This window comes from Cladophialophora psammophila (genome assembly GCF_000585535.1).
Source record: "Cladophialophora psammophila CBS 110553 chromosome Unknown aczJe-supercont1.17, whole genome shotgun sequence".
Classification (NCBI taxonomy): domain Eukaryota; kingdom Fungi; phylum Ascomycota; class Eurotiomycetes; order Chaetothyriales; family Herpotrichiellaceae; genus Cladophialophora; species Cladophialophora psammophila.
In genome coordinates this window covers 332286-357285 of record NW_006912938.1, presented here as the reverse complement: position 1 = coordinate 357285, position 25000 = coordinate 332286, and the positions used below count along the sequence as shown (strand labels likewise).

General features: G+C 57.9%; 9 protein-coding genes across 9 annotated transcripts; 5 read left to right on the top strand and 4 right to left on the bottom strand.

Moving 5' to 3' along the window:
- Positions 1 to 1164: 1164 nt before the first annotated feature.
- A1O5_09739 (uncharacterized protein) lies at positions 1165 to 1347 on the bottom strand (the record flags this gene model as incomplete). The annotated part of the gene is made up of 1 exon (XM_007750318.1): positions 1165 to 1347. One exon carries the CDS (start codon positions 1345 to 1347, stop codon positions 1165 to 1167), a length of 183 nt encoding a protein of 60 aa, XP_007748508.1.
- Positions 1348 to 1485: 138 nt separating this feature from the next.
- Positions 1486 to 1746, bottom strand: A1O5_09738 (uncharacterized protein; the record flags this gene model as incomplete). Its single annotated transcript, XM_007750317.1, has 1 exon — positions 1486 to 1746. One exon carries the CDS (start codon positions 1744 to 1746, stop codon positions 1486 to 1488), a length of 261 nt encoding a protein of 86 aa, XP_007748507.1.
- Positions 1747 to 3435: 1689 nt separating this feature from the next.
- On the bottom strand, positions 3436 to 4339 carry A1O5_09737 (uncharacterized protein; the record flags this gene model as incomplete). The annotated part of the gene is made up of 2 exons (XM_007750316.1): positions 3436 to 4071; positions 4127 to 4339. The coding sequence occupies 2 exons, from the start codon at positions 4337 to 4339 to the stop codon at positions 3436 to 3438; spliced, it is 849 nt and encodes a 282-aa protein (XP_007748506.1).
- A 573-nt stretch (positions 4340 to 4912) lies between these two features.
- A1O5_09736 (uncharacterized protein) lies at positions 4913 to 7136 on the top strand (the record flags this gene model as incomplete). Its single annotated transcript, XM_007750315.1, has 3 exons — positions 4913 to 5517; positions 5579 to 6403; positions 6461 to 7136. 3 exons carry the CDS (start codon positions 4913 to 4915, stop codon positions 7134 to 7136), a joined length of 2106 nt encoding a protein of 701 aa, XP_007748505.1.
- A 279-nt stretch (positions 7137 to 7415) lies between these two features.
- A1O5_09735 (uncharacterized protein) lies at positions 7416 to 8201 on the top strand (the record flags this gene model as incomplete). The annotated part of the gene is made up of 3 exons (XM_007750314.1): positions 7416 to 7695; positions 7760 to 8019; positions 8073 to 8201. 3 exons carry the CDS (start codon positions 7416 to 7418, stop codon positions 8199 to 8201), a joined length of 669 nt encoding a protein of 222 aa, XP_007748504.1.
- Positions 8202 to 8906: 705 nt separating this feature from the next.
- A1O5_09734 (uncharacterized protein) lies at positions 8907 to 10492 on the bottom strand (the record flags this gene model as incomplete). Its single annotated transcript, XM_007750313.1, has 3 exons — positions 8907 to 9267; positions 9320 to 10359; positions 10415 to 10492. 3 exons carry the CDS (start codon positions 10490 to 10492, stop codon positions 8907 to 8909), a joined length of 1479 nt encoding a protein of 492 aa, XP_007748503.1.
- Positions 10493 to 11665: 1173 nt separating this feature from the next.
- Positions 11666 to 13288, top strand: A1O5_09733 (uncharacterized protein; the record flags this gene model as incomplete). The annotated part of the gene is made up of 1 exon (XM_007750312.1): positions 11666 to 13288. One exon carries the CDS (start codon positions 11666 to 11668, stop codon positions 13286 to 13288), a length of 1623 nt encoding a protein of 540 aa, XP_007748502.1.
- A 1086-nt stretch (positions 13289 to 14374) lies between these two features.
- On the top strand, positions 14375 to 15247 carry A1O5_09732 (uncharacterized protein; the record flags this gene model as incomplete). Its single annotated transcript, XM_007750311.1, has 1 exon — positions 14375 to 15247. The coding sequence occupies one exon, from the start codon at positions 14375 to 14377 to the stop codon at positions 15245 to 15247; it is 873 nt and encodes a 290-aa protein (XP_007748501.1).
- Positions 15248 to 20688: 5441 nt separating this feature from the next.
- On the top strand, positions 20689 to 23393 carry A1O5_09731 (uncharacterized protein; the record flags this gene model as incomplete). Its single annotated transcript, XM_007750310.1, has 3 exons — positions 20689 to 20946; positions 21003 to 22526; positions 22584 to 23393. The coding sequence occupies 3 exons, from the start codon at positions 20689 to 20691 to the stop codon at positions 23391 to 23393; spliced, it is 2592 nt and encodes an 863-aa protein (XP_007748500.1).
- Between the last annotated feature and the right edge of the window lie 1607 nt (positions 23394 to 25000).

Below are 25000 nucleotides of genomic sequence, written 5' to 3'. Positions count from 1 at the left end.
GCCCCCCGGTCATCACTGGTCCCCACAGATCTGACCACTTGATTACCGCAACGCCGACCATTCATGTTGTACACAGAACAGTTGTGGATCTATCTGCTTGATTGTGTTCTGTCCCCCTGGCTATTCAGAGAGACTCTGCCTGTTTACATACACTTTGGCCTGTAATCTGAAGAGCATTCCTGAAACCTCCTATTCCGTCGCCATCCTATCACAGATCAGCGAGAGCAACGGTGTTGAGGTAAGTGGCTCTCTCGAGGCCCTGTCAACAATTCATCTGTCCTGCCAGGTGTTCTCGGCCGCTGTCCTTTCAGCGAGTTCCTCCTGTTGGGACTGGAGCAAGGCGACGTGGCTGGGCCCCCAAAGGACCCGCATCATTTGGGCTGTGGACGCAGGCTTCAAGGCAGGATGCACGACTGAGCATGAAAAAACCCGTCACAGCGGGCACAGGACGGCGGCGTGAGCATACCAGCGCGGTCCGGGGGCTTAATCACCGTGCCGGCCGTGTGTCATTCTTTACGGTTCGAACGGAGGAGTCTATGGTTTTTTGATCCCGCCTGCCTCTTCCTGAGCATCTCTTCGGTCCTTTCCCCCTCGGCGCCGCCGCCTCTCGGGGGGTGGTGCCGTCTCGCCCGCGCCGTCCAGAAAGGGTTCTCGATTTCCGCCCTGAATGGCAGGTGCCCGTGCAACCCCAGCCCAGAAGTGCTGGGGGACAGGAGGGACGTTTGGCCGGTGTCAGGACGCCAGCCACGCACCCTCTCCTGTCACAGCCATCCTGGCCGACGTTGTCCTGGATGTCACGAGATTTCCTCAACCGAGGGCGAGGTATCACTTGAATCAGGCAGAAAGACCCCCAAAAAAAAGACCGATCTATTGGCTCCCTGGACCATGTTCGTCACGGTTGGGGTTCAGTGGTGGGGGTTGAGTACGTCCCCCGTACGCGATCCTGAATCAAAGTCACTCCGACATGCATTCTGTCAGCTCTCCATTGTCATGGCCCCCATTCCATCTTCGCCAATCCACGGTGTCGTGCCTAGGAGGCTGAGGAAGGATCATGGCACGGGCGTGAGTGCCAAGACGTTCCTCGGCCACGTGGACCGCGCACAGAGTAGTGCCTTGGCGGCCTGCGCCACCTCAGTCACGCACCACCCACCCCGTTGCCGTCCGCTATGCTTGAGACAGCGTGTCCACGTCCACGCCCGACAGCTTTTGGAGCTGCGCCAGTTTGGCCAAAGCTCCTTCGAGTTCCTCTCGCTGCTGAGTCTCCGGGAGGAAGGACGTGAGGTGGGTCAGCCGGGCGCTGATGTTCCGCCATTTCAGCCTCTTCTCGTACTGCAAGATCGTGTCCATCGTCCGGGGTGGCGGGTCCGCCGGCCTTGTGCGGGGAGCCACGCCTTCCAAGATGTATCTGAGAGGGTACGGCACGCCGTCGGTCTCCTGCCTAGAAGCACGTCAGCCACTGCTCCACACGGCCCGCAGACACTACCCTCACACCGGGCTCTGGAAGTCTCGGACGACTTGTCGGGCGAACGGCCAGGCGCGGTCGTTGTTGATCAGCTTGAGAAACGCGCTCGCCGTCTGCCGTCCCTCCGTCTCGTCCCAGTCCGGTCGCGCGGCCGGGTCTGACTTGAGGTATGTCATGTAGTCCACGACGAGGACGATGAACCTGGCTCTGCCTCGGGCGGTGTTCAGGCCTTCGTACGTCGACAGATCTCCGACCCGTGCTGTCTCGAAAGTGTGGCGGACCATCTCCTGGCGGACGTCAACAATGTTTCTGGCGGTCTCGGGAAGGAGAGGGGGGGTGAGGCATCAATCCACTTCAGGCCGCGGGAGGGCCGCGCGAGGGGGGAGGACATGTATTTGAACACGCCGTCCGGCGCCGCCACTCTCCCCTGATGGTTCTGTGTTGTCGTTGTTCTACCGACCGAGACGGCGCCCTGCAGCCCGCATCCTGTCTGGGGCCTCCTGACGTCCCACGGGACCTTCTGTCACACGTGAGGCGCTGCGGGGGGGAAGGTGTGCCAGGGAAGGTGCGGCTGCGAGCCTCAGAGCCGGGAAGGTGTGCCGAGGACCATTTCATCTGCTCTTCCTTGTCTCAGTTCTCAGACTCATCGGCTCAACTACCTCGAGTGGGCAGGGCAAAACACCTTCGCGAGAAGAGTCTGAGCGCCAACACGTGGTTTGGGGGAGAAAAGCGTTCGTGGTCCATATATCAGATTAACATTCACTCCTTTCTTGAAATAACTATCGAACGATGAGTCGAAATAACACAGCTTTCTAATATACATTATTCTAAATTCGATTCTTCATAGATCTGGTTATTTTGACTTTGAACATCTCTCATAATTCCTAAGATATTTAAGAAAAGAAAAAAAAACAACTTGCAAAGCTCTAACTCTCTATCTTTAAAGTTTAATAACTGTACGAAAAAAGTGTCAGGGCTGCTGCTGTATTACCTGACGGGGTCAGGCTCCTCGGTAACAGATCCTTGGCAGTATGAACTGGGTGAGGGAAACGCAAGGTATGAACAGTCTTGTTACTGAGAACGGTAGAGTTCAGTGGGTAGCATGAATTGGCCACGGAGAGAGTGTAACTATAGAAGGGGGGAAGGAGCGTAGCTATACACTTGCGAGGGCCTTCCGAATGAGGCAATATAAAATGGTATGGTGGTCTGTTGGTCTGCTCCATAATACCAACACACTAACACGCCAGCTCCTTCCTAATCTAGATATCACGTGACTTTTTGCCTTTACCCTTTGAGGCGGGACGTCCTCGGTTGAGTTGTCTTTATTGGGTGTTCCCACGCTTCCCGTGAAGCCCTCCCAAGGCTATGTCTAACAAGAAGTGATTTATTCACTGTCGTGATTATAGTGTAACAAGGCAAAGTGGCTGTGCTGGGCTGGCAGAGGGGTAGCAGGGGGGAGAGTTGTCTAGTCACATGTCAAACCAAAAATGGGCTGGTAGGGGGAGTGCAGAACGGTTTACAGTGCGGGCAGTGTGCCATTCTTTGCAGATTGAACAGAGTACCATGAATCCCATGGCTTTTTGGTGCCGTCTACGTAATTCCTGAGTGTTTTATCGGTCCTGTCCAGCTCTTCAATGCCGCCGCCGTGCTAGGCGTTTGTTGCCCTAGCCACTGCCTCTCTGGGTTGTGATTGGCCGGCGCTTTAGCTCCTGGCCTAGCCAATCAGGGCGCAGCCCCGATATCGAGTCTGAGGACCGAGACGATGCTCCCTCAAGGACCGCCCACCAACAAACAGATAGCTACACTCGCGAGCCATGGATTGACCCCTTACCGCCCATTCCTGGCCATCGCGGTGTCCCCCTCTCGCCTCTCTCTAACCGTGAAGATCCGACCTTCTCCGCCAAACGGACGCTGCTGACCTTCGACCTGCGACTCGTCGGCGGGATTCTCAACCGGCCCCGTCCCACGTTCGACTAGACCGCCACGGGTCCCTGCTCTGCCTCGCCCGCGGCCTCGCCTCGCTTGGTCGCAGCCTCGTGGGCCGCCGCGCACAGCCTCTCAGTCAGGATGCCGTACGTCGTGATACACTCCTCCCCGTCGGGCGACCCCTCCCTGTAAAACGTGTCCAGCGCCTCCAAAATACCCTGGCCCCCTTGGACGCTCCAGAGGCGGTCAAAATCGTCCCATGCCGACTTGGAGGCCTTCCACACCACTCGTTGCGGCCAGTCCCTGCCCCCCTCGCGCCGGAACTGTCTCTCACAGAGCTCGTGCATCTTCCGCGAGAGGCCGACGTACGGTTTTGGACTGAGGTACACCGTGACGGGTGCTCCGCTGAGGCCATCGAGCTGAGGCTTTTCCAACCGGACGTCCTGGACTTCCACGTCGAATGGGAGAATGGGGATGGCCCCGTCGACCCACCCGTACGCGCTGAGCAGGCGGTGTAGACGCGCCCGGGGCGTCAAGAGGTCCCACTCGGTCCGCTCCGACTCGGTCCACACGTGCGGGAGGTAGAACAACTCCGGAATCGCCTTCCAGGCTTTGTACGCGTGGAAGTTTTCGGGTTCGCCCCTCGTCTTGGCCCGTCCGGGGTGGAGTTGGAACACGAAGACCTGACGGCAGTTAGGCCGCGCACACGCGCCCGAGAGGGGCTGACCGAGAGCTCACCTTGCCCATCGCCCGCTGGCAGCACAGTTCCGTCAAAGCCAGAGCCACGCGTGCCCCGCTGTCGAGGTGGTTGTTGTATTGGTCCGCGCCCACCGACACCCAAGCTTTCCGGGGACGGATGTTCCCGTCGTCGTCTTCGTGGTAGAATTTCACGGTCGCTCCCATTTTTTGCAACCGGTGTTCGTCGAGCTTGTCCAGGATGTTGCGTGCCATTCTCGCGCGGGAAGGGCGGCCGTGGGTGGTGTGTGCGGTAGACACGCTCGACAGTCTGGCGGGGGCCCAAGGGAAATATCATTTCCTCTCCGCCACTTCTGCTGCTCCGCCGGGACTGTCCGCGGCCAGGCATGCGGACGGCCTTGCCGCACTTGCCGTCACACGGCCCCGCACACGCGCGTCTCCTTTGTGCTACCAGCTAGTGGCGACGGAACCGGGCTGGAAGCTCACTGCCTGCCGGCCTGTAACACAAACGAGACACGTGCGCTGGCAGAGGAGACACGAGCGAGCGCCCCTGACGAGTATCCGTTCTCCACCAAAAGGGCGCATCCGGACTCGTCCGTGGGAGGCTGGAGGCCCTGTGGACCGCCAGGCTCCGTGCACGCCGTGCGGGAATACTTCATCGCCCGGGTGGACTGCTCTCCCACGACCTGGTCAACACTTCCTGAAGTCATTCGCAGGCGGGACAGACGTGTTGGACGTCTTCCTGACACTTGAGTTCCTTCCCCCCTGGCGGCCTCGCAGCTTGGGCACGCTGTCAACACTAACTCTCGGGCGGTCTTCGTCGCGACCATGACAGCAATCCCAGAGAGCCTCCCGGACCTGGTCGCGAGCCACATGATGAGAATCACCCTCTCCAATGCAGCCATCTTTGAAGCGGACTGTAGCGTGTTGCTGCAAAGCGACGACCCATGTTTCGTGCGAGCAGCTGAAGGGGCTGTGGCCGATGCTGGATTGCTTGTGGCAGGGCAGACATTGCTTCCCACGGACCCCAAGGAGCGCCTCGCCAGGGCTCTCGAGGCAGGAAAAAAGATCGCGGCGGTTGACTTCAAGGTCATGGCGATGTCCCTCGGTCAGATGGCCAAAACCGGCGGTTGTTACTACTACATGATCAATTGTTCCCCCCAGCAGAGGCAGCAATGTGCAGCCGTCATCGTGCACAGTCTGCTGGCGCCACAGCTGGTTGCTGTGATCCCTTTGTACTATCTGAACAAAAGCGGCCGACAGGCGCACGGGGAGACGGAATCACGGTCCTTCACCGGCCGCAAGATCCCCTACTTCGGCGAGGGTGTTGAGCCGTTTCCCCTGGAGTGGAGTCCCTTTGTGATGCCGATGGAATTCGTGGGCCGTGCGATGGGACAGCTTCGCCGGTTCGCCGCCGGGACAGTTGCGCGGTGGTAAGCCAGGTCTCCCGCTCGCCCTGCGCGTGCTCGTGTGGTGCTGACCCCAAGTCCGCAGGAAGAACCCCTACAACGACATCGTTTTCGACAACTGTCCACGGCCACCCCTGGTGAGCCCGCGGGTGCTGCTACCCCCCGAGCAGTCGCTCCTGACGGACCACGCCTTTCTCGAGTCGCTGAGATGTGCATTTCGGAGCCACGGAGGCGAATACCGGATTGCCCCGCCGTGCGTCCGTGCGTCCAGCGGAGATCTTGTTGTGACGCACATGCCGTCGAGGACCCGGGCGATGATTGAGGTGAAGCGGCAGCTCCTTCGCTTCCCCGACAGCCGCACCATCGAACATGACGCCGAGTACTGGCACGGTCGTTCAGGGCAAGGCATCTTCCACGCTTTCACCCCCTGGGATTTCTTGCTGAGTACCGCAAGCCGGGAAGGGAAGGCGATACTCATCTCTCGCGACGACCTGCCTCGTGATTGGTTCCAAGGACCGCCGAGCGTCACCCGCGCCGCAAGATTCACGAAGGAGTTCCTCGAGCAGCACACTCTTCGAGATATCGAGGGTCTGACGAACCGGCAGGCCGGCGACCACGCTCGGAAGCGGCTCGCGCACGGGATGATCGCCATTTTCGACCGATATCGACAAGACGGACGATTCGAGGCGCGGACCAGGATGGGCGTCCCCCCCACCCCGCCCGCCGGCGAGGGCGGGGCGGCGGAAGGTTCCGCGGTGCTTGGCGGTAGGGCCGCCGTGCGTGACTCTCCTCCGTCGGCGCCCGGCCGTCAGGAGAGCGAGGAGGCACGTGACGGCTGCGGGACCCTCTTTGAACGGCGCATGTACCCTTCACGACAGGCGGCTCTACTAAACCGTCTTTGTGCAGAAAGGTGAGCTCCTTGTTGCGCCGCCGCGGCCCCCCGTGCTCCCGTGCTGACAAGGCGCAGCGAAAACTATGCCGTCTACGAGCTCGGCCGCCATCCTTCAGCGACACATGTCTTCGCGCTTGGACGAGCCAGCAGCATTGTGGACCTGCATCCCGACACCCCGATGATCTACCTGAACTTTGCCCAGGTCGACATGCTCCAATTTCGACTTCATGACAAGAGGAGACCGTCCTCGTTCTTTCATGCGACTCACGGCAGGTCCAAATCCATCTTCATCCTGAACCCCGTGCCGGACGATCTCGACGGACCTCCGCACGACTACTTTGTCCTGCCTTCTGAAGCGTTGGACACTGAAAGCCGACGGAGACTGAACGACGAGCAGTTGAAGCAAGAGCCTTGGCGAACATCCAGACGCGCGACGTGGCTCACGCTGAACAATGGCGAGCCTCTCTTTGTCTACCGGACCGCGAGGCGTGACCTGGAGGCGACCTTGCTGCGGGTGTTTCGGCAGCCACTTGATCGCCAGGACGTGTTCCTGGGCGACGAGAAAACGGGCTTGGGCACGAAGATCTCGGTGCAAGAATACGTCCAGACTCAGCGCGCCGTCCTGGAGGAGTACATCTTGCTGCTGGAGGGGGGGTCGTTCCACCGCAGAGAGGAGGAGCCCTTTGATGAGTCATCCAGTGGGGAATGTAGCAGTAGCGATGAAAGCGAGGACGGTGGCGTACCGGTATGACTGCCCAGGCAGTGACCTTCACGGCTGCCATTCGGTGCGGAACCATTGTCAGGAGCCTCATTGTGTTACGTTGGGCTGGACATTCGCGTGACTGTTTCCTGCTGCTGATTACGTCTCCTTGCGGCACACGCCATCTTCACCATCAAGGCAGGCCCCCGTGCCGGCCGACTGCCCAGGGCAGTTGGTGCTGCTCCGTCGTGCTGCCTCTCCCGCCATGATCCGGCATATATATGGGGACGTCATGGCCCCAGCATCATCTTCTCAACCGATTCAACAACCATGAACGATCAAACAGCTGGGCGTGGGGCCATGCGGTCTGACTCCGAGGGCGTATCGGCAGCATCGCCAAACAACAACCCCAAGACGAGGAAGAGAGGTGTTCGTGCCGGGGCAGACCAAGTTGCCGGCCGGCGGGAGAAACTCAGCAATGCACAACCCTCGACTGTTCCTGCGGTGCGCGGTGCCTTGGAGATTCCAGGACATCGCCTGCTGCCTCAGCAGTTGGCAACCGACGAAGCAAGCCCCCTCTTGACGCAGGGATGGCAAGACCTGCCCATTTGTAAGGTATTTCGGACACTGATGGGCTGGACTGACTGGTTTTTTTTTTTTTGGTTTTTTTTTAGACGACAGCGAGACCGGCCCGTGGGGACCTGGCAAACCGTTAACCGATGATGGAACATGGGGAAAGGGCCTCGCGCTCTCGGATGAGGACTTGGAGAATTGGAAGACTGCGTCGTGGGAGAGCTACAATCCTCCTTTGGTCAAACGCCCCCCCAAGGGCAGCGGAAGACGGCGAACCAAGAACGGACCTGCCACCCCCAGCAAGGCCAGCAAAAGTGCCAGCAACGCAACCCCTCCAGCCAAGATCACAAAAAAGAGAAAGGTATGTCCATCCACGACCTCTGGTGCTTTCTTTCTTGCTGAGGAGGAGATCAGGGCGTGGTCACTGATGACGAATGTGAGACTGTGGAGAAGCCCCCAAAGAGACGGAGAGCGGAGCGGAACTTACAGCCACCACCACGTACCGTTCGCACCAACTTGCAGGCCAAGACGCGGTCGGGCTGAGGCTCGGTCCGAAATGATGAAGGTGCCGGACGAGATTGGCCCACGGCCTCCAGGGCCGACGGCGGGGGTGGTCATCCCGGGGACAGGTTGAGGTGGAGGGGAGGAGGAGAATCCGGGTCGCAGATTGGGGCGGGCAGGGCGCCGCGTGGTGCATTCTGGTGGACTGGGGAGGGTCCTGTCGCGGTTGATTGAGTTGATTGCCAGAGCGATCTGTCTCGGCATGGCACCCTTTCCATGGGAGTTCCGCAGTGCAAACAGCAACCAGGGCCGGGCGTTATCCGTCCAACACGTTCGGCCAACAGGGCCAAAGTCTTGATGGATCGGCATGCCACCTAGGGGGCCTTTCAAATTGTCTGCTCTGGGGTGGGCGGGAAGTTGAGGGGTCGAAAAAATGCAAAATCAGATGTGTCTATGATCTCCGCTGCCGGCACGCCTACCTGTTCTATCATAATTGGTCCCACGACGGCCTGTTTCCATTCTCCGCATTCGCACGCTGCCCCGCCCTCCGAATATGCCTGCACCTGACTGTGCCCATCTTCAAACCTGCTCCTGTCTCGTTGAGGGTGTTGGAATACCTCCAAATCCGACGGTCATGGACATGGAGTCCATCGTCCTTCCATCCCCCCCCCTGTCGAGAGGCGGACTCCGCGATTGTCACAGTGCCCTACAAGTCCCCCCCCCCCCCACGTTCTGCCAGGTAGTTCTTCACGACGGACTCTCTGATTCCACCGCGGCCGCTGAACATTCTCGTGCCCAGGCATTGATGTGTTCCCCGTCCGTCATGACGCTGGAAACAGACGAGCTCCCTCCATCAGAACCTTGCGCGGTGAAGCCACTTGAATTTGTGGTTTGAGTCAGATGGCTGGAAGAACTGCCGCGCCGCCTCGGACTGTGGGACTGAAGGTCGCTGCGCAGTTGTTGAAACGGTTGGATGAGCAAGGCCCGAATGTTGGCCGCCAGTTGGTTGACCCTCGACTCCGCGACCTTGCTCGCCAGGCCGATCCCGTGGAGGTGGGCGAATGCTTCTTCGTGAGCTTTCCCCGTCGCTGTGTACTTGTTCTTCAAGCTGTGTCTGGATCAGTGGCGTGGGGAGGTCAGGGTGGGAGAAGTCAACTCACAAATCCGGGGTCAAATGACCGTCAAGAAAGAACAGACAGCCTGGACCAAACGCTTCGCAGAGGGCACTCAGCTTGCTGCCGTGGATGCTCCACTCGTTCACATCCGCCAACGCCACGTTGGTGTCAATACCCTCGTACTCCAAGACGGCACCGAGGTACTCCTGAAGGTCTCTAAGCATGTTTCGCCCCACCCGACCGGTGCCAGAAGGACGGACCAGCTTCACCAGGTCAAAGTACATGATCATCACGAAACCCCAGCGGACGGTGTCTTTTTCACGACGGTCCCGCAGGCTCAAGGTATATGCGTAGCGGGAGCTAAACGCATTGCCACGCTCTGCCGAGCTCATTCCAGTGCTGAGTTCGCCCCGGCACTCGTCGGTGTCGAGCAAGAACGCGGCAGCATCATCGCCGTATTCGTCGAGGTGCTCTTGGACAGCTTGCGACAGCTGGAGGTCGGCGGGCTTGAGTTTCAGAAACCGTGACCAGGGGCTGTTTGCTTGAGTTGGGGTTGGCGGGGCCACACGAGGACGTTTGGAGGAGGGTCCGTCGCGGTGGCTGCGAGACCGCTGAATGCTCGCCTGGGGAGCCTCTTCGTCGTCGCTTTCGGACTCGTCTTCAGAACCGCTGAGGGACACCAGTTCTCGGGACCGCTTGCCCAGACCATTGCTTGGAGCCTGAGAAGCACCAGCTCTCGGACGGGTTCGCGGTCTCAAGGGGAGGCTGTGTAGGCGGGCGGAGCGCGCGGCCGTGTTCTCCGTCCTTGTCCCGCCAGGGGAGGGATCAGTTTCTTCTGGAACACTGCTTTCTGCCTCGTGGTCGCCCTCCTCCGCCTCTTCTGACCCCTCCTTCATCTGTCGGTCCTCTGCATCCCCACCTCTTTCGTGTTCGTGCCCATCGGCTTCCTGCACCGGAGAGTCCGCGCCTGGGTCGGTCTCTGTCTCGGCGGCTGTCAAGTAGAAGTGGCGACTCAGCTGGAGGAGGGCAGTTCGTTGTTCTGACGTCAGGGAGGCCGGTGGCATCGACAGAAGGAGGTTCATGTGCTGCAGCATCCATGGTTAGAAGGGAGGACATCCAAGACGGGATCGGGCCACCTACTGCTTCGCTGTCCAAGATCCGCGTAAGAAGGGAGAACGGACTTTCCGCCGGCACCTTCTTTGAGAACAGGCCGAACATTGCGCTGGATGTGGGAGTTTTGTCTGCTCTTCAGGCTGACCAGAACTGTGGTGCTTGGTGTATGTCTGCCAGGAGGAAGCAGGAGCGCCTGGTCTCGCCTTTATAACCATCAGCCAGCTTCTCTCCCTCCATCCCAACCTGGCGTACGTGCGGCATGCGAGGCTTCCGTGCAGCCTGTTGGCCTTGCAGCGTGGAATCACACATTGCTTGTTCTTGTCTCGGGTTGCCGTTGCTGGGACCGCACAATTGACCGGCCCTGCCATTGTGTATCTCTTGTTGAATCTGAGACAGCTTCCCACTTTGGCTTCTTGATCAAAAGCCGCCCAGTCGGCAGAATGAAGCCTGTCTCGGGCAGCGGTAGGAGCCATCTGCGGCACAAGGGGGAAAGGGTTTGAGGTAGGAGTATTTCTTTGTGTTTGCTTCTGCAGGTGTTGCAAACCAGACCGATCCTTTACCTCACCTCTCCACCTGCCCTCTTTCACCTCTTGACTTCAGTTACATGACCCGAGATCGGTCCCTTGATAAGAGTCCGCGTGGGCGCACTTTGGGAGCCGCCATTTCTGCCCAAGCCTACAATCCGGTCACCGCAGGAAGGACTCAGCGATTTGGTCTCCCTGGCGATTCCTTTCGCAAAGTACGTCCCGGAGCCTTGTCCAGCCGACATCTGCCCAGACGAGCTGACCTCTGCGAGTACGACAGGACCGCTCGACTCCAACCAGTGCTGGCCAGAGATCTCTGCAAAGCCCCACCAGGATCAATGTCTGTAAGTGAGAACATGTCCTGCCCTTTCTCCGAGGGGCGTCACTGATCTGGGTTCGCAAGCCCGCCCGACCCCATCGCCGCGCGGCGGTGCGTATCTCCTACTTTGTCTGCTCGGCATACCTGACGTGGCTGGTCGGAAACTGCATAATCGGCGCACTCTACGAGATGGGGTGGATGGGCTATTCATGGACCTCGTTCCTACACTCTTGTGGGTGGCCAATAATCGGCTGTCTGTTTACGATCTCCATGTGTCTCAAGTGGACGATGTACAACAAGAGTCCTCCACAGTACGATCAGATCCCGCTCCCGTGGCACAGAAAAACCATTTTTACCCGTGGATGAGGCGTGGTCGGTGCAGATGGCGGGATCACGGGGGGGGGAAGCATGTAGACCAAGGCCGCCGGCCCCGACATGCTCGTGTCGAGTAATCAGAAATGCAAAACACCTGCTGACCGGTGCTTCTCCCACCTTAGACATTCCTTGCTGTGCGTGCGATGGCGATTGCCCTTCTGTGTCTCTGCATTCTTCGATCTTCCCGATCGTGGTCAGGAGTGGGAGTTGAACTCGCTTCTGCAAATTCAAGGGCTGTGGCGCTCCAAATTATTGCCGGGCCCAGAAGACATCGTCGGGGAGCAAGAGCCCAGGACAAAGCGCACGGCCGAGGACAACAGAGCGTCACGCAGAGATGAGGCGCAGCAGGCGAGTGCCGGAGGCCACGTTGATCAGCTCGAAGTCTACGAGATCTCACGTCCCCACCCGGAATGCAGCAAGGGGTCATGGGCTCCCGAGGAGATCAACGGCGGTGACAATGATGGTGGAGAGCCAGCGGAGGCCCTCGCCAATGGCACGGATTCTCGGGGTGGGCCTGGAACTGGGGCTTTTGCGGAGCAGATGGGCTTGCAGCAACCCGCACGTGGAGCTGCTCTGTCAGGGTTTACCGATCCTATCACGGACGTTGATGTCCCGCAGAGCGCTGAAGACGAGCAAGCCACCACCGTCCCGCGGGCAGACAGCCTCCCCGCGGTGCTGAGTCCAGGCCCCCCCTTTCTTGCATCGCGCGGCCGAATCTCGCGGCCACAGCGGAGCGGAACAAGTCCTCGTCCGGCGAGGGACTCTCTTGTTTCCCGAGCACGCGCCGAGCGTCTGGCCTCGACAGACAGTCGGCGGACTAAGCATAGCAGCGACCAGAATCGAAATGCCCCGGTCCCTTCGAGGGCGTTGATACCGGCGCCGCGAGCTGCCGCCCCATCTACGGCCTCCTCGCTGGCATTGCACATCCACGCCTGCACGTTCGACGGCCAGGTCTGCTCAAATACCACGTCGTCTGAAATCACAAATTGCGTCCTGTCCCGTACGATGAGCTACGTGATTCCCATCGCCACGGGCGACAAAGATGTCTCTGTCAGCGACGAGAGATGCCCAAGCGGAGGAAAGGATCCCCTCATGTTTGAACCGCAGGACGGCGTGGCCTCCAGATTAATGTACGATATATTTCGAGGGCTCCGTCGCGAACTGCCCAAGAGCTGTATCGGATACATCACGCGTTGCGCAATGCTCGAGTTTTCTGACACAGACAATGGGATAAGGGATCTCCTTGGGGGGGTCCCAGATCAGGATCTTGATTCTCCAGGGGAAGACCCCGCAAATGGCGGCCCACTGGTGACGGTAAAAGATTTTGACGAGCTGCTGTGCCGGGCCAATCGAGCTCGTCGATTTTGGCACCAAGAACGTGGTGCCACGGGGGAAATGGTCTGTGTTCTTGCCGTCGACGTGAGGTGGAAATCAAGAGCACGGCCTCTCATCACTGGCCGCTCGAAGGTGTCATTCATTGACGCTGTGGGAGTCTCGCCCGGGGGCGTGTGCGGAAGCGGCCTGGATGGCTTGCCACGTCCCAGTGGACGCAAGCTCGCTTCCCTTCTCGGCGAAATAGCCGTTGCTGAGCCGGGGGCCGTGGTCGAATACAGCCAAAACAAGGTCTGTTTCCCTCTGACGCCCCCTCTCTTCGTCGCGTGGCCGTCCGCTCACAAAGCATAGTGTACAGAAGCGCTTTTCCGATGTTTGCGACCGGGGACCGAGTTCGCCTACGTTCTGTGTTGCTCGCCTGACGCTGGTCTCCCTCGTCTCGCGGGTTCCAGGTCCTGGGGATTATGGCCGTCCGAGACATGAGGCCTGCGGCTTTGAAAGGTCACCGGGGTGTTCGGCGATGCTCTGGCATTTGAGGGGGCCAGGAGCGCGCGAGTGCACAGCGACTTTACACCGATTGACAGTGGATGGTAGGAGTTCACGACTACTTTGATTGGCGTGCGGGCTCGGATGGCTGGAAGATTGACTTCTCTTATCATACATATATCACCTTTCGGGGAAGGCACAATACTTCTCATTTGCTTTTTGCTCCTCTCTACTCTGGTGCTCCTGCACTGTGATTGAATTGGCCAGCCGAGTTGGGGGCAAGGCTCTGCCACTGTCCGTCTCACTAGGTTCTCCAGCAGGTCGGCCATGGTCCCTCGAGCGATCGGTAAGCCCCTCGGGGCTTTCGTTGCATCGCCATGATCCAAGCCCGCGGACAACAGCCCGAGGAATAAGACAATCACGTCGTTGGTCCGTGGCCTGTCCCGGAGGAGGTCCCCAATTTCCCGCAGTCCACGATGAGGGGTCGCCTGGCCAGAACGTCTGCCATACAGGTATATGTCCAGATTCGTCCATTTCTGTCCACCTCCGGTGGCCCACTCACTTTCAGTTTGGCGCACCTGGAGGGTATCTGTCTCCGGGAAAATGTATTTTACCGCTGCTCTCCTCCGCTCGGGACTACTTGCAGCCCTGCCTATATGGGACCAGAATTGGGAAAGGCTTGGGTTGAGCATTGTGGAGGGGACTACGTTGGAGTTACACGATGCGGTGATGGTTTCCCTACAACCTGGGATCCTCTTCGGAAAGCTGCAGGGGAGCGGTCAGCTGAGCAAGCGGCCATTGAAAGAATTTAAGAGGGTTGCTTCTCCCGACGAATGCTCGCCCCCCTGCGCACCGTACCTCCATTTGCAGAGAGACACCGCCATCCGAAGTTGTCACTACATCTACGGCACAGTCAGTTTTATCCGCTGATATTGCCTATCCTCATTCAAGATGCCCCCAAAGCGATCGGGAAAGGGAACCAACGAGAGCACCAGGCCCAAGAAACTGAGCAACAAGAAGCGCGAGGCAGAAATCAATCAGGCTCTATTCGACGTTGCATCGACCAGTCTCGAGGCAAACTTTCATGATCCCCTCAAATGGCGGGCTACGGACTGCAGAGATTTGTTGGCTACAGTCGAGCGTCGGATGAGCTCGGAGGAACACCTCAACGGACTGTGGGATGAGCTACTGCCGGTCATGGAGAAGGTTGCCGACGTGTTCGACCGCGGCGGAGACCACCCAGAGGACAGCAGACCTTGGAAGCTCGCGGAGATGGTCGGCAGTCGCTGGGTCAAGCTCATGTGGACCTGGCAAAAAGCATGTTCCCTGGGGGAGAATTACGAGGCGAAGAGACAGGATCGGCGTGCCGCGGCCGACGTGCAACGCCGTTTCCTGATGGCATTGACGAGATTGTTCGACAGACATCATGAAAGCGCGGGCCTCGAAACTCCGCGACTCTTCCTTTGTGACCAGGCCGGCGGGATACGCTGCAAGAAACAGGCGAACCGCGGTGAGGACGTCGAAAATGAGGACGACACAACCGAGACGGCGTCTGCCTGCAGCTCGAGAGCCGAAGAAGGCGACCTCGAGGCAGTGGAAATGAAAGCGCAGGAGAAGATGGCTTCGGAACCCCAACTTGATGGCTTTGTGAGTGTCGTGGCCAGCGAGGATAACTCTCAGTCCACTGGGGAGGGGTGGGATGTGCAGGGACAGGCGGCTGAAGGACTCGGCGAGGGGGCGGAAGAGCAGGAGGACGACGAAGACGAAGACGAAGGAGACGACGAAAACTGGCCGCGGATTCTCGCAAGCCGTCCCAAGCAATAACTGTGCAAGCGGTCCGGGCCGCGTGCAGAGTCGGGGGTTCGAGAAGGCGGTCAATTGCCGACGACACCTGGCTCTAGAGTCTGGCTGGAGTCTCGAGAAGGTGTTGGCTTGGAATGCTGCATGGAATGTGTCCTGTGCACGGCCACCTCAACGGACCAGACCTCCACTACACAACTCACGCCCGAATAGTGGCATGCAAAGATCCATGCTTTGTGTCTTGAATTTCTACTCTGTCCTCGCCGTCGTAGGCCTGTGGTTCATTGGCGATACTCAACGAGGTAGGAGATGTTTCACAAAAGTCCCAATACTTGCCCACTCACTCACGGGAGTGCTTGGAGAGAGGGGGGGAGGATTATCGAATTTGTTAGCAATGGAGTCATGTCGTGCGCCACGGCCGTGCGGTTGAGCAGACGGCGACAGTGTTGGACTCAGAACTGTCATCTTGATTACCTAAATGCAGAACATTCATCTGTCCTGCCTGAAGTTCTCGGTCTCTCTGTCCTTTCAGCGAGTTCCTCCTGTTTATGTAGACCTTTGGCCAGTGTCACGAAGACAGTTGTGAAACCTCTCCTGTCACAGCCATCCTTGCAGACATTGTCCTGTTACAGGCGGCGCTGTTGAGCGAACGACCACTGACACTGTCCTCGAACTCGATCTGTCACAGCGGCCTCTGCTAGACCCAGTGCCCTGGAGGCCAGCGCCACCTTCACTGACAGCGATGGCCATCGACTGACCGACAGCAAGACGATGGGGAAGGGCTGGGGTTCCCATCAGACTGACGAGCGGACGCGGGATACCTTGACTCGCCATGCCATACCTCCCTCCCGACAAAGGACGATGTCTGTTTAGCTGGACGTCATCGGCTGGACTTGGGGACTGACTTGGGAGTTGAAAAGTGCGCTGGAGTCCAATGGCCTGGCGCGAAGGCAAGTGCACACGACAAAATATCTACCCCAGTCGGGGGCTCTTTCATGGTATCTTACAGGCAGCCACTGCGATATAGCTTGTACACCCTGCTCCAGAGCTCAGGTTGCCACAGGTGGTGCTGTCTCTGGAGACCGTGCCGCCCGGAGGCATTCATCAGTTTTGGGTTTTTGCGCTTGTACCGGGTGGTCCTGGGCAAAACACGTGGAATCTCCATTTATAGAATTGGGACAAATTTCTACTGTTTTTTATAATTTTGCACATTTTCTAGTGGTAGTGCCCATTGATCACATTACGAGACGACAATTTAGCAGATATAGTATTATCTACTTCATTACAGAAACAAATGAGTAAAATTTACTAGAACTATAAAAAGCTCTTTTATTTATTAATGCAATATTAGTTTTTATATTATTAAATTTTACTCATTTGTTTCTGTAATGAAGTATATTATAGTAGATATAGCATTATCTACTTCATTACAGAAACAAATGAGTAAAATTTACTAGAACTATAAAAAGCTCTTTTATTTATTAATGCAATATTAGTTTTTATATTATTAAATTTTACTCATTTGTTTCTGTAATGAAGTATATTATAGTAGATATAGCATTATCTACTTCATTACAGAAATAGGATGAGGAAAATTTTTCATGATATTGTAACAAGGTAAAGTGGCTGTGCTGGGTGGCATGGGGGAATAGCGAGGGAGCGATTTGGCTGGTCACCTGTCAGGACGAAGAGGACGAGCATTCTGGCCGTGGCTGTGAGGGTGGAAGGCAGGAAGGGCCAGCTGAGCATGCAACAAGGAGCGCGAGAACAACAGACAGACAAGCATTCGAGAGGCAATCATGGCAGGCATACTGAACAGTTTACAGTGATGGCCGTGTGCCATTCTTTACGGTTTGATGAGAGTATTCCGTGGTTGTTGATACCGTCCACCTATTCCTGAGCACCCTCTGTGTCCTTTTCCCCTCGTCAACGTCGCCGCCGTGCTGGGCGCTCGTTGCCCTAGCCGCTGCCTCTCTGTGGGTGGTGGTGGTGGCGGCGCCGGCCAGAATGCCATTCTCGATTACTGGGTACCGACCTGCCGGGACAGGCCCCTGTGCGTCGTTGCACGTGCATGCCGAACCCTGCAGTGCTCCGTTGCAATGGAAAAACTAACATTGCATCAATAACGCAAAGAGCTTTTCATAGGACGAGAAAGTCAAGTGCAGGATTTGATCCTGTTACAACATCTATTGCAACCAGTGATACTGATTTTGGACTGACTCTTGCTATGGGTTTTGGATATGCTTCACTTGTCATGCGATTTTTACCAAATGTTTCAGAGACGGTAGCAACTGGATGAGAAGCACTACAGTAAAATCAAATCATGATCCACTTCACGAATCATGACTGAATCTCCGATCTCCACGGTCCCTGAGGCAAAACTTTCTGCAGGATATTACAACGTGAGATGGATGCCGCTTTTAGAAATGGCCGCCATGCCGTCATCGATACCCGAACACTTCTTGGCCACTGCCACAGCTCCGCCATCTCGGCCACAGTGCCGGGGCTCACGGTAATCGGATCCTGTTCTTCACCCACTTCGGCATGGTCGCGCGCAAGGGCTGGCACCGGAAGCCTGAAGCCGCGCAAGTCGCCAGCGTACCAGCGCTCGCAACACCTGATTGCCAGCAGCGGAAAGCTACAGACACTTCAACGAACCCTGAAGGAGCTGGGGTTGGACGTCCGCGGCGAGGCTGAAAAGGTTGGTCATCGTGAGCAGACACAACATCGTCTGCCTCGTGGTTCTCGGCGCACGTGCCGACCTTTTTCACCCACCTGCCCTCCATCTTGCGGCGTACTTAGCTGCGTCTCTCTATTGGTCTAGAAGTCGTCTGGGTGCCTCCTCAACCGTGTCTTGGGCGGCGAGAAGGCCTAATTGAGCGACCTCAAGGGTCAGGGGGTCGTCGAGGCCGGCCAACCACCAATCCGCGTATTCCTTGGGACCGCTGAGATCATGGGCCAGGGAATCACCACACTGCGTCGCGCAAACCGCCTATTCCTGATGAAACCCAACCCTGGCGCAGCCGTGGAGGCGCAGGTTGCGGATCGAGTACATCGAATTGGTACCCGGACTGACAGAGGTTGGTTCCATGATCGCTTGATCGATCTGGATTCGCGTGGCGAAATCGCCCTTGTTGAGGGCCAGCCGCTCCAAGTCGAGCAAATGCACCTCGCGGAGTTTGGAACCAGCCGGCATGATGGCTCTCTGATCGGAGACGACAAATCCAAGGACCCATGCGCTGGGGACTGATCCTGTCGAGACGACCTTGCGGAGAAAAAGGCCCTATCGGGAACAAAGCGGGTACCGGGTGGGGAATCATGGACACCAGATCCACGCCACGGGAATCATGTCTCACGTGATCCCAATTGCCAGGAGATGTGACTGTCAGAACTGCCAAGAGATGGAAAGACCGTCGAGACTAGTTCTCGGCCGAACGGCCCGGACTAGTCTCGGTACCCACAGTGTAAATTCCTCGACAGTATATAGTCGGACAGGCCCTGTGGCTCTGTTGTAATCCATCGTGTCCTCCATTGAGTCACAGAGACATTCGAACAATATGAGGATGAGACATTTGAGACGTGGAAGGAGACGGAGACGACGGATGAGCCTGACTAAACTCTTCGCGTGCGAATATGGCGTACCCGCCACGTCCGAGCAAGAGCTCTGAAGTTACTGGGGAGTCTCTCAGTTACTTGTTGTACGTGCCACCAGGGGGGAGACGTGGAGAAGCGAGTAGAGTCCAGACACAGGTAGTCTCTCCTGTCACCGTGCCTCTCTTCCAAAATTCTGGCTCCTTTTCCTTCACATCCCGCGGGAGTCGCCCCCATTCCCCATCGCTCTTTTCCGCCTTTGGCTCTTTCTGATGAGCCGACGCGACCGACGAGGTATCCGCGAAGGGGAAAACTTGCGGAGACGACGCATTGTTGGCGCGAAGGAGAGGATGGTGGCGTGACCCTGAGGTCAGAAGGTGGTGCGAGTGGCATGGGCTCAGGCCGGATAAACACTCCCCTACCTCAGATGCGGCCTGAGATTGTACGTGTTGAGGGGCGCCGTACATTGGCGCGGCTTCCAAGATCTTCGGGACGTCCTCCGCTGCTGACCCCTTGATGTGATGCTCAGTCGCCAGATCCCCCGGGCAGCAACAGGAGCTCCCACCTCACCCATGATTTGTGCGACCAAGGAGGACGCCGAACCCAAGGGCGCTCTCAACGCAGCACCTCCAAGGAACTGCGCATCCGAGGCGACCGGCTTGCCAGAGACTCTTGCATCATGGATTGGAGCGTTGAGATCATGCGCAACAAGACTCGAGATCCCCTCGGCAACTAGTACGAAGAGTCCCAGAAATCCAACCAACAGTGCGATTTGGAGTAAAAGAATCCGGCTCCGCTGCGGTGCGGGCAGTGAAAAGTTGAGCCTCTGCGCAAGGCGAGGCCAACCAACCGACCAAACAGCGCAATTTTGGAACCGGGTGGGAGAGTAAACTGCTCCCAAATTGACCTCCCGCCCGCCGGTACCCCGGAAGGCGTGCTCATCTACAGTAGCTCTCCAGGGTTCCTGTCTGCCGCCGCCCTCAGCTCTGAGAGTCCCCAATCCCTGCGAGACCGTCAGAGGACGGGTGGGGGAATCCGGCAACATGTCCGTCCCCAAGCGTGAGCGGTCCGACCCAGCAGGAAAACAGCATTTCCAGAGGCACATATGCCTGTCGGAATAGCGGCAATCAAAAGCCCCTCGGCAACCTTCAGACAAGCCAGGACGACGTCGTCTCTCACGGCGGCCGAGTGAGCCTCCCCAGGATGTTAGGGACGAGTTCACCGCAGGACTGGTCTCGTGTACCTTGGCCAGGAGTCCAGGACAGTTTCGTTGCAACTTCACCTCAGGGTCATCCGCTCCCCCGGCGGACGCTCGTTCGTGGGCCGTCGAGATTGTGACCGAGATTTTCACGACCACTAACACAACCTTTATTTGGGTCTGCATTTGTGGTTGGCGGGACAGTGGTGGCATCTGAGGGAGCATCTACTGCTGCCTCATTGGGCTGTGATGTCGACTCTTCTCTATCATGGTCGCCACCAGCGCGCGCTCGTGGCATGCATTGTCATGCTTCCCCTCCGAAACATTCTGCTAGGTGAGGCTGGCCCATCAGGTGTGCGGCGACCAAGGCGACAAGCCAACTTTGACGACAAAGGTCCAACTCTCCTGTGGGTCCCTCGTCGGGGGGATGCATATGCCTGAGCTTATTGCGACAGCACCGCTGAGTGCTCTGCTTCCTTTTGATAGCAGCCTTCTCCCCTACAGCTCCCACCCCTTCCACAAGCTCTACCGCGCTAGAATCAAGATTGCACGGTCTGGACATTGGGCAAAAACCAAAGACTACACTCCTCCCGCTCTGCTTCTTCGGGGAACTGAACGTGGTGCTGACGTATGACACTACAGACCCTCTGTGCCATCCGTAGGTCAGCCTTCTAACATGGACCCTTTCAACCACCTCTCACATTGCGGCATCACCATTACCGAGGATGGCTCTTTGGCGGCTACCGTGGAGACCGGGGCCCCGGAGGCGAAGGAGACCGAAGATTCAGAGGAAGCGCAGGACGCCCTAGGTCGGAAGAAACGCACAAGATTCACCCGCGAGGATGACGAAGAGCTGAAGCAGTGGATGACGAACGCGATGAAGGAAGGCATACCCATTACTGGGACAAAGGTTTTCGAGGACTTGGCCGCGGTGGTAAGTTCGCCACCAGCTTCGGGTGGAGACTGCTTCTTGATCTAACACCAGCGCAGAATGGCCGCCACTCTGCAGTGTCGTGGAATTGGCGATGGCTCCGCCAATTCCGATACCGTGCGGACCCTCAATCGACCACCTTCGGCCGTGTCCTCGAAGACGATCCTGGGCCTGAACCCATGACAGCCCCTCCAGGGCACATCCTTCCCGATCGTCCCCGGGATCCAAGCGGCTCTGGGGTCGAGGCTGCGAATGCTGACAGTCCTCCACACGCCGGCCCACGGACCGCTTACCTGCCCCGAGATCGGTGGGAGCATGATGGCTCTGCTATACCGCCTCCACATTTCCGCGCCTTGACACACCACTTACCCGACGGCAGAACAACCCGTGCGCACCTCAGAGCCGAATCCGAGAAGACGCTTCGGCAAATGTTACACCTCAACTCTTCGGCCGAGCTGGCCCGATGGCTCGTGCAAGACTGGGTTCTTGATGTCTATGTCGAGTACGACGCTGCTGTGCTCCAACCAGTTAGCGAGAGATTCGACGATCGGGGCCGGGAAATCCGGCGGTCGTGGTCCAAGTACACCATCAACAACGCAATGGAGGCACTCCGGCGCGTGAGCCCCAGATATCTACCCCGAGAAGTCGACAAGTCCGGCTGGAACCTGGACGACCATGACATCCGCTTCATAGTCCGCCTTGTTGCCGCCGGCCGCGCTCCTGGCCGCTGGTGGGAGTCACAAACTTTAGACAGTGACCTGCCGGATCTGTGTGCAACGGCGTACCGCCTTGCCGGCTGGTTGCGCTCGGTCCATCGACAGACGACAGCCCTGGCTGATCAAGGCCACCAGATGCACCGCGCGAGATGTTTTTGGTGGATGGAACACTTGAGACGTGCAAGCCGAGAAGCTGGGTCTCTGGTTGACCTTCCTGCTGGCCGAGGCTTGCCGCGAATGAGCGGCGCCTTCGGACCCGCTCGCTCAGGCCCCTCTGACACGCCAACAACTCTAATCCTCGACGGCACCGACGAAGAAAGCTGCTATTACACCGCGTCCGAAGGCGAGCAAAGCCAACCACGTCGTCACGCAGGCCCGCTTTCCGGCACAGACTCCTCTCGATCAGCCGAGACCGAACCGCGGGATCCAGACCTCCACGAGTGTTCAGATGGCGTCGACTCAGCCAATGACGACGAAGAGCATTCTTGTGGATCGGACTCGAGCTTCGGCGAAGCCAGCAACGGCGAGTCGTCCTTCGACTCTGCTTGTGCCGCCCTACGGTATCCAGAACCGGCACATCTCCCTCCACGGGTATCTCGGATAGAAATTCCTCAAGTACCCGCGTACCCAATCAGACTGGCGCCGCGCAAGGCGGCGACCGCGGACAAATTCGAGATATGGGGAACAGAGGTTGGCCGCAACCGCTTTCTACGCGAACAGCAAATTCTCCTGGCGTCCTGGGGGGTAACGCCATTGCAGACCAGCGCGTGCGTCCTCGTCCCAAACATGTGGTCGAACGCAGATCCCGAACGTCTCTTGGAGCGTTTCGACCTCCAGATGATGCCTCCCATCACGGCTCAACGCCTGGTACGTTGTTCCAATCCGTTCTGCACCTCTGGTGCCAAGTACTGAGTCTATTTCCAGGTTTTCACGATGAAGGGTCGCACGATGGCTTTTACGCGTGCCGCCGCTTGGTTCGCTGAGCCTCGACGTGGTATTGACATCGACAACTTTTTTGGTGACGGCCCGTACATGCCCATGCACGGCTCACACCGCTGTCACCATCCACATTGTGTCAATCCCACTCACGCCGTCTATGATCCGGCCCATGTCAACTGTGGTAGGGAGCGCTGTCGAAACGCTGCTCGAGAGTTTCGGCGGTATGGCTTCGACGTTCCCGCGTTCTGCGACAGGCACGACCCCCCGTGCCTGATGCAGCAAGCGGCTCTCACCACGCAAGAAGCGTACGTCATCCAATTCGTGAACCTTTGTCGAGCCAAAGAGAAGCCGCTCCCTTTCGAGGTTCCGCAGAAGCCTGTGAGCCATGAGTTCTCGTCGTTCGAAACCCAGCTCCCAGTGTCTTTCTGCTCCTCTTCTCCTTCAATGTCACCTCCAGACTTCGTCCGCGGTGCAGCCGACGCCAGCCTCCCTACTCAGCGGCCGCGAGGTCCTACATTCTACTGTTCCTTCTGCAAATCCCGGAGCTATAGATCTGTTGCCTCATATTGGGGCCACATCCGAGACGAACACGGCCTCGAGTCGACTTCCGAGCGACTTGACGAGATCCGCCGCGCCGGAGTTGTATGGCGGGCGCATCTCGAGGACCACAGACGGCGTGGACATGGAGTGAGCCTCAACGATCCGACTTGGGTAAAGCTACAACAAATCCAGGAGCCCAATTTCAGCTGGGGCGTGGTGGAATCTTGGAAGCTCCGGGCTTGGCGGGAAAGATAGCGGTCTTCAAGGGCTGTCACTTGCCAGGTGCCGGAAGGGGCTGAAGAAGCAATGGACCTACGATGGCTGCACCAAAAAGCGAAGGAAGCGGCTCCCAACCACCACATTTGGCGGATCAGGGTTCGCACACCAGGATCATGGCCAGCGTGCCGACATCACGTGATTTTGTAATGCCTCCGGTGCCCGATTGGCCGTGGATGCCCTGTTCACGCCTTTCCTCCCGCTCCCTGCATCGCCTCGTCACATGTAACAGGTCAAAGACGGTGCCCGGGAGCGAGAAGCACGCTATAGCGTGGCAAAGACACCGCGACCTGACGATCTACAACCGTATGGATTCGCCAAAGAAGTCTCCAGAGGCATGTAGTTGGTAATGACCTATTGGACTCCAAATGGTCATCTTGATTACGCAAAATGAATAACATTTATCTATCCTGCCTGATGTTCTCTGTCTCTCTGTCCCTTTAGCGAGTTTCTCCGGTTTCCATAGACATTTGGCCAGTGTCAGGAAGACAGTTGTGAAGCCTCTCCTGTCACGGCCATCCTTGCGGACCTTGTCCTGTTCCAGGCGGCGCTGTTGAGCAAACGGGCACTGACACTGCGCTGGAACTCGATCTGCCCCAGCGGCCTCTGCTAGACCAGTGCCTCGGCTGCCTGCACCTCCTCAACATGGCCCTTCCAATCTCATTTCGGTTGTGGAACAGATTCCCAGCAAGATTCAACTGATCAGAATCGCCGGCGTGACGGGCAACAAAGTTGAGCCTCCGACCACAAGATCACCCGCGCGGCCCATCCTACTCGACCTTGCTCACTCACAGGCCAGCCTGATCCGGTGTCGCTTGCTCAAGCATCCCTCGCTCGCGTGCCCGCCGGGGGGTGTTTCCCCAAGCAGAGCACACCCATTGACGCGCCCTGTGCTCCTCCTCAGCCAGTGGTCTCGCTTCTCCTCCTCTTTCTTGTACGGTGGGACACTACCTCGTCCTGAAGGTCTCGCGGTTGAAAGGTCTGCGGGTGAGCAAGTCCTGATCGTGTGGGGTTTTCCATCCGACGCTCTATGTCTTTGACACGACTGCGAACCGAGATGAGGATTTGGGTGGGGGAGTGTCCAGTTCGCCGATGAGATGTGCCACGTGCTTGACACGGGGGAGATGTGTACTTGTCACGCAAGGTGAGTGAATGCGGACCCTGGCTGGGAGGAGGTCTTGTCGTTGCAGTGTGCACCTTTGAGGGAAATGGCTGGCATTGAGAGAGCCAGGCGAAACCTCGAACGCCGAAGGAGAAGCCAATAGTCGCCATTCTCCAGCACCACACTGCCCAGTGATAGCATTGCCGTAGAACAACTGCAGATGACCGGAGCACAATGGGCACATATGCAGAGGAACACGAGCAGGACCACCGCTACATCGGTCTGCAGCCTTCTGAAGGTTTCTTGCGGTATCAGACAGTCTAGGTACTGTTGCATGGGCGACATCTCCCGCACGAGGGACACGATTTCTTGGGCGGCGTCGCAATCTTTGAGCACGGTCCGCAGATCGCCAGGAAGAGGGATAGCTGCCAATGTCTGCATTGCGAGCTCGATCGAAGGAAACTGGGACACCAGCCTCAGGACG